We start from the raw sequence: 7,322 nt of genomic DNA, 5'->3' as shown, positions 1-7,322 counted from the left end.
GTATATTCATTAGTCTGATCAAAGATGACAATAGGTTACGTCAAATCAGATTTACAAATCCTTTCAATTGAATTCATATTTTTATTTCTCATATTTGAATAAAAATTTTATTTCTTGAATCAAATTGGACTTTAGTTATATTCAGATTATATCATCATTCAAAAATAAAATAAAAATCAGATGGTTAGAAAATAGTATTTATGTTATAGTACTAGCTAAATTTACACACGATGCATGCTTATTTTTTTATCTTTTCAAATGTAAATTCTAGCTTTTTGGGCATAAATAAACAAGTGTAACTATTTGAAAATTAGACATTTTTTTTACTAAATTTCTAGGTCAAATCTTTATCACCTAACCCTTTTTTATTTTTATTTTTTACTTATTCTTTATCTTAGGTTTTTAAAATTAAACTTGATGAACGATAAAAGAATATGAAGCTAATTTATTTAGGATTTTTTATGTTGTATTAACATAGTCTTTTGTGTTAAATAAATCATTTCACTTTGTTGATTGATTTAGTTAATTTCCTGTTTTGCTGTAATCTCTGTTACCCGGACTCGGCAAATTTGGCCATATATAGGTGTCGGTACGACACCGACACCGACACCGGTACGAAATACGTGTCGGATCCGGCAAAGTTCACTCGGACACGGCGGCTCTAAACCCTAGAGTTCGAAGAGGAGAAGAGAAGAAAAGAAGAAGAGGAGAAAAGGAAAAGGCGATAACTCACCATGACTCGACGACCGGAGCTTCAAACTCGCCGGTCTTCACTTCAAACTCGCCGGTCTTCACTTCTCTTCCTTCTCTCTCTTCAAACTCGTGTTCTGTACTTCTGTCCTTTGGTTTTCGTCTTTTCTCTTTCTTTTTCTTTTTTTTTTTTTCTCACAAGTCCACGTGACTTTACTTTGTGCCTTTTCTTTTCTTTTTTTCTTTTTTATTTTCCTTCTCTCCTTTCCTTCTTCAGTTCTACTACTTTCTTTTCTTAAAACATTTTTTTTTCTTCTTAACCTATGGCTAAGTTGTTCTATTTATAATATATTAATTTTATTAATATATTATAAATAGACAATTATAAAATATAAATTAGCTAATTAATTATTAAATTTTATATTATAAATATTATTTTCGCGTACCCGTACCCGTGTCTAAATTTCGGACAGAGTCCCCGTGTCCTGATTTTTTGGAATTGTCGTACCCGACACTCGGATCCGTACCCATATCGGATACTCCTAGCCGAGTCCAGGTAACATAGGCTGTAATACTTGATTTTGTTTGTGAACTGATTGATAAGATATTTAATTGATGTAATAATCTTTTTTACTTTTTATTTTTCAGCATAAATATACTAGAATTTTTTCCTTAAATAATGCAAAAGTGGGTTTTAATTCCCAAAATATGTCCAAAAATAAAAAAAATTCCCTGCGTACCGTCCACGTAGGACGGCACGCGAGAATATATTTTTTCTACTTCCAACAAAACCGCTACTTGAAGTAGCGGTTTACTGATTTTTTTTTTATAAACCGCTACTTCAAGTAGCGGTTTATTATGAAAAACGCTACTCCTACAACAACAACGACGACCAAAACGGACGCTGAAATCAACGACTGTTTTTTGTCATTAGCGACGGCTTAAAGCCGTCGGTGATTTCAGCGACTTTTTTTTGGTCATTAGCGACGGCTTTTAGCCGTCGTTGATACGTATTTTCTTGTAGTATTATCCCCAACTCCAGGGTTTTTGATGCCCAGGTAAACCGCTACTCAGAGTAGCGGTTTATATTTATAAACCGCTACTTGAGATAGCGGTTTATGTGTATAAACCGCTACTTAGAGTAGCGGTTTATTATAAATATAAACCGCTACTCTGAGTAGCGCTTTACCTGGGCAAAAACAAAAAAAAAAAAACTAGTTTCTCGCGTGCCGTCCTACGTGGACGGTACGCAGGGAATTTTTTTGTTTTTGGGCATATCTTGGGAATTAAAACCCACTTTTGTATTATTCAAGGAAAAAATTCTAATATACTACATCTTCTATTCAATGTTTCTTTTTTTTTGTATTATAACTTGATTGCTATTAACATTTACGTTAACTTCTTACGTGCTACATTTGAGTTTGACATTGTTTTTCATCTTTAATTTCTTGTATAGTAGTTAATTTACTAATGGATATTTAAGTAAATTTATAGGGGGACGACACAACTCCCCTAGGCCCCCTTTCCTTATATGATACTAATAATAGAGGTAGTGTTTTGTCTTGAAGAAAAATAATTGCTAATCAGATGTGGACTAAGGAACCTACTTTGGTTACCCTACTAGCTAGGTGTCTCTCAAACTCAAACTCATAATCAAAGTCATTGTCAAGTTTGGAACTACTTTTTCATCCCCAAAAAAAAAGAGAGAGAGAATGAAAGTAGAGAAGTTGGGCTAACTATGTAATTAGTCGGATGTATATTAAAAAATAATAATATGTAATTAGGAAAATTTGCACCGAATTAAAAAAACTATGTTTAGGAAAACATATGCATCATGTTATTTAATTTTCTTACTATTAACATGAATTAACATCTTATCATTTGAAAAAAAACAGTCTCAACTCTCAATGATATACTTAAGCATGTCGTGGAACAAAAGACTAAACTTCCTAGGTTAGGAAATTTTGTTCCCTATATTAGGGATACATAAATTAGACCTTTACCCAATTTAACGTGTTAACAATTTTTCTTTCTGACCTAAAACAAAATTTTCATTTCCTTTCATTTTGTATGGGATTTGTCACAATCGTGTTCCATCATTGCCAATCTTTTCTAGGAGAAATGCCTAAATCCTTTCAGACAAGAACAAATTATGTTCCTCCCATTACAATCCTGTAATTAAATGATGGTATTCTTGTAAATAAATGGAGTAAGTGTTTTTTTTCAAAAGAAAAAAAAACCTCTATGTTGTTTTCAAAGAGATAATAGTATTGTGTAATAAATGAGAAATGTTGTATACACAACTATCTATACAAATATATTAAAGGCGTGAAAACATGAAGTTGTGTCACGTGGCGCTCTCCTTAGGAAGTTTTAGTTTATGTAATTCATGTACAATAAAAGAAAATAAGAAATTGCATAGTATAGGGTTTGATCCAAAGACCTCAAGTACATATACTAAAGTTTTAACCACAAGCCTAAGTTGTATTTAGTGTTATTATTATCATAAAGTATTATATTAACAAATGAAATTTTTTCTTATCCCGGACATAGATCGTGCCTAATAACTAGTTAATATTGCATAAAATGTGATAAATAATGCTGTATAAAATAAAGTGCTTTAGATTTGGTGTGGTATAATCCGGGAGGAATTGGGCAAAGCTCCTTCTCAATCTTTTGTTTTTGTTTTCTAAAATTATTTTATGGCTTTCGATCCAATCCTCAATATTTATCTAAGAAAGCAAGAAAATTAATAATTATAAACTAAGCTAAACTATATATAAATAAATAACTACGTCATATGACTTTCTCTCTTCTCCCCTTCGAAATTCGAAACTTCTCTTGTGAGCTTAGAGGTTGTCACCAACCTTTTTGGACGATGATCAGCCTCAATTTTCTCATATGAGTATTTTTTAACTCATATACTGGGTTTCATCGATCTCTTCTGATAAGAGTTTGAAATTAAAAATTGATTTGATATAATAAGTTCGTTGATTGAGATCATTATTGTTTCACAAGTGATATAAGTTCCTCTTCTACAATTTGGTTGAATTAGATTAAAATCAATTCCAAAAATTTAACAGACCAATGACCCCATTTTAGAATTTATTTTATAATGAATCAATGATATTAGAGGCTTAGCAAAAGTGTTGATTTTCAACCACATACTATGATTGTAGTTTAGATGGAGAATACTTTTAATTTATTTGATTCAATTTGTCAATTTGATTTGCATTTGCGAAAAGCCCCCTTCAGTTAAACTACAATCTCAAACATGAAGTGCTTATATAAGTTTGACTTTCGATTGATAAATTTATTTGAAGTAAAAAAAACTTAAACTGTAATAATTACTAATAACACAATGCAAATGTGCATGTCGTCATTTAGCTTAGAGTGAATCTCATCTACATTAGTATGTTTAATCGATCTCTTAAAAAAAGATAAAATTGGCATCAACACTCTAAATTATAGCTCGAGTGCATCCAACACCACCAACTATGACCGATAGCCCAAACACCATCTACTACAAAATGGGGTGCAGTATGTACCAACAACTATGAAGTGGGGTATAGTGTGTACCATAACCATCTTCAATAAGATTTTAGGCTTCCGTCCTCATTTATGATATACAATACACCCCATCGCATAATTAGTAGTGTTTAGGCTACTAGTCGTAGTTGGTGGGGTTAACAATATTGAGTCCAATTTTACCTTAAAAAAATCATGTGAAGTATTAAGGAAACCAAACGAATTACAGCTAGTACTGATTAAAAGGTGTATGTCAGTGTTCTCTAGATCTTATTATATTCATCCAAATATAATCCTCACATACCTCAAATTACATCAACTATGAGACAACACTAGCTTCTATATCAGTAATCATCACCAATCAACAAATTAAAGATTAAGATTCTTTAATTTCAATAAAAAAAACATAACAAAAAATAATTTCTAATTAATAAGACGGTCTCTTATAAGACAGTTAATTAAAAGAACCCCGAACAAAGAAAATACTCAACTCAGGGCCTTCACTATGATCAGGATTAATCATATACAATGCCTCAGAATCCTTAGACCCTACAACCCTTTCAAATCTTGCCCTTAAATAAGTGAATTGATCTCCATCATCTTTCTCCTTCTTCTCATCATCATCATCATGATCATGACCATGATGATCATGAGCATGACCATGATGATGATCACGAGCATGATCATGATGAGCATGACCATGATGATAGTTATTATTATGTGGTGATGGTGGCAACACTCCAGCACCCATTGATACACCATGTAACATATGCATAACATGTAACTCATCATCAGACATTTGTTTCCTTCTAATGGAATAACCCATCTTCCTACCATTACAATAAACAGCCCATACAAACTCTTCCATAACCTTCTTTTTATGTGTTTTATTCTCACTTTCTAGGGCAACTCTTAGAATATCACAAGACATTTCTTTGTAGAAAATGGAAGAAAGTATAGGTAGCTCAGCAACAAACATAGGGATACTATGAGGGTTCTCTTGGATAGCTAAGGTAATCTTCCCTCGCCGCGCCCCAAAGAGGGTGATAATGGTGGCATGATCCGATATCAACGGCCGCCGAAGGTGGTGGGACTTGGCTAGTAGAGCCACCACCTTGCAACCAGAGGTTAGGAGTGGGAATAGCTTGAACATCTTAAAGAGTCCACCTTTTGATGAGGAGGATGTTTTTGAGGTTGATTTTTTAGACTTTGAATCATAATTAGGGTTTGAGTTACGTAGAAGAGATATCAATGAAGATGGGTGTTGAAGTTTTTTGAATGGGATTGAGTGTATGGATGGCATTTTTTTTTGGTTTTGGGTGTTTTTGAAACTTTGAAAGATGTTTTTTTTGGTGTTTTTGAAACTTTGAAAGATGTGGGTTTTTGGTGTTTTTGATGAAGGGATATATATATATATATGTATATATGGTAGTTAGTTGTAGGAGACTTTGTTAAAGTGGAGTTATTTTTTTGGATGAAATAAAAGAGGGATATATAATGGATTTGTAGATCTTGTAATAAGATTTATAAGTTTGTTTTTAGGAAGAAGCTAGGGGGGAGGTACCAAGAACTAAGAAGGCAAGGATGATTGAATGTGCATTTCAATTAATTGGGAACTTTTTATGTAGTAGGATAAAAGAGAGGGGTCCTCCCCTTGAATTAGTAATGGAAGGACTAAAAAAGGTGGCATTTTTTTGAGGTGGGGGTGGAGGTGGGGGACATTATATGTATCATGAAATTAAGATTGATCATTTTTAATTTTTTAATTTTATTTTTTTTTTATTTTATTTTTTTCGATATTGAGAAAATTTGTACTAATTAAAAACTGAAGTATAACCTAATGTTAATACAATCAAATTTGCATTTTTATTTATTTTGAGGACAAAACATTGAGAAAGAAAACTTGGTGGTAGTACATAATATGAAATTGCATGAGATAATATGAGGATCATATATGATATATCCTCCTTATTGATCAATAACCCTTTTTTTTCTAATTTTTTCTCCCTTATGTCTTTTCAATTACAATTGTAAAACTTTATTAATTACTATGACGATTATATAAGATAATTTTATAAAGTAGATAAAAACATACATCCTTCATATATTATTCAGCTCACGAGTAATATAACTTTCTTAATATCCTTAGAAAACACTTATAATCGAGGTTAGGTTGTGGAAATCAAATCGAAAATTTAAGATTTTTTATTTTCAATCCGGCCCGGGTTTGCAAGCAAGGCCCTTTATTATTGGAAGTAGCTGGAGGGAATGGTAGGGAGAATTCCCACCCCTAAAGTACCTCTAACAGAGTCTGATCACACAAATACAAACCAAATTACTAAACCAAGTACTACTTAGTTATCCACTTCTTAGATACCAACTAAATTAGGTGGTTTTAAGATAGCATGCAAAGTACAAGATGTTACTTTCAAGTCATATGCAATATACTGCTTCACCTAGCTAATGACACCCTGTAAAGCTTAATTTCTTCTGGTATGAGATTAGTTCTTGTATCGATGAGAATTCCAATTTCACTCAACAGACAGACCATGCATGTGCCTATAGGTAGTGACCACTTCCTTTATATGCATGGGACCTTAATTATGTACTTGATAGTTCCTTACTTCCCTTTATATATTTACCTATTGCACATTTGCACCTATTATTAACTTTAAACATACATATGAATTATGACATATCTCTATTGATGATCATGTTGAATGACTATGACATGCTTTCTTTTTTTGGGGTTAGTCGTTAAAGCTTGTGCCAAAGTCTTATCACTATTCAATAGTCTTACATACGACTTGATAATATATATATTTCTATTGGAAATAGTTTAATTATCAATTTTCAGTAACATATATCTCTATTATATAAGCCAAGGGAGGAGGTGTGGTGTCCTTTTTTGAAGTGACTAAAATACCCTTTAATAATTTAAAATAATATTTTCTTTTTATAAAAAATTAAAAAATGAGAATCAATGAAACTTGCCATATGAGTACGTAGGTCAAAAATGGAATATGCAATACCATTAATAACAAAGTAGATTGACATAATCAATTCACGAAATCAATTAGAATCTTCAACCAAAAAAAGTTAGC

General features: G+C 32.0%; 1 protein-coding gene across 1 annotated transcript; it reads right to left on the bottom strand.

The window, feature by feature from the left end:
* Positions 1–4,473: 4,473 nt before the first annotated feature.
* Positions 4,474–6,117, bottom strand: LOC104889712 (protein MIZU-KUSSEI 1). Its single transcript, XM_010675000.4, has one exon. The coding sequence runs from the start codon at positions 5,519–5,521 to the stop codon at positions 4,673–4,675; it is 849 nt and encodes a 282-aa protein (XP_010673302.2). The 5' UTR covers positions 5,522–6,117; the 3' UTR covers positions 4,474–4,672.
* Positions 6,118–7,322: the final 1,205 nt, after the last annotated feature.

The sequence above is a fragment of the Beta vulgaris genome, chromosome 3 (assembly GCF_026745355.1).
Source record: "Beta vulgaris subsp. vulgaris cultivar EL10 chromosome 3, EL10.2, whole genome shotgun sequence".
Lineage (NCBI taxonomy): Eukaryota > Viridiplantae > Streptophyta > Magnoliopsida > Caryophyllales > Amaranthaceae > Beta > Beta vulgaris.
Note: the sequence above shows the minus strand (reverse complement) of the source record. Positions and strands in the feature narration are given on the sequence as shown.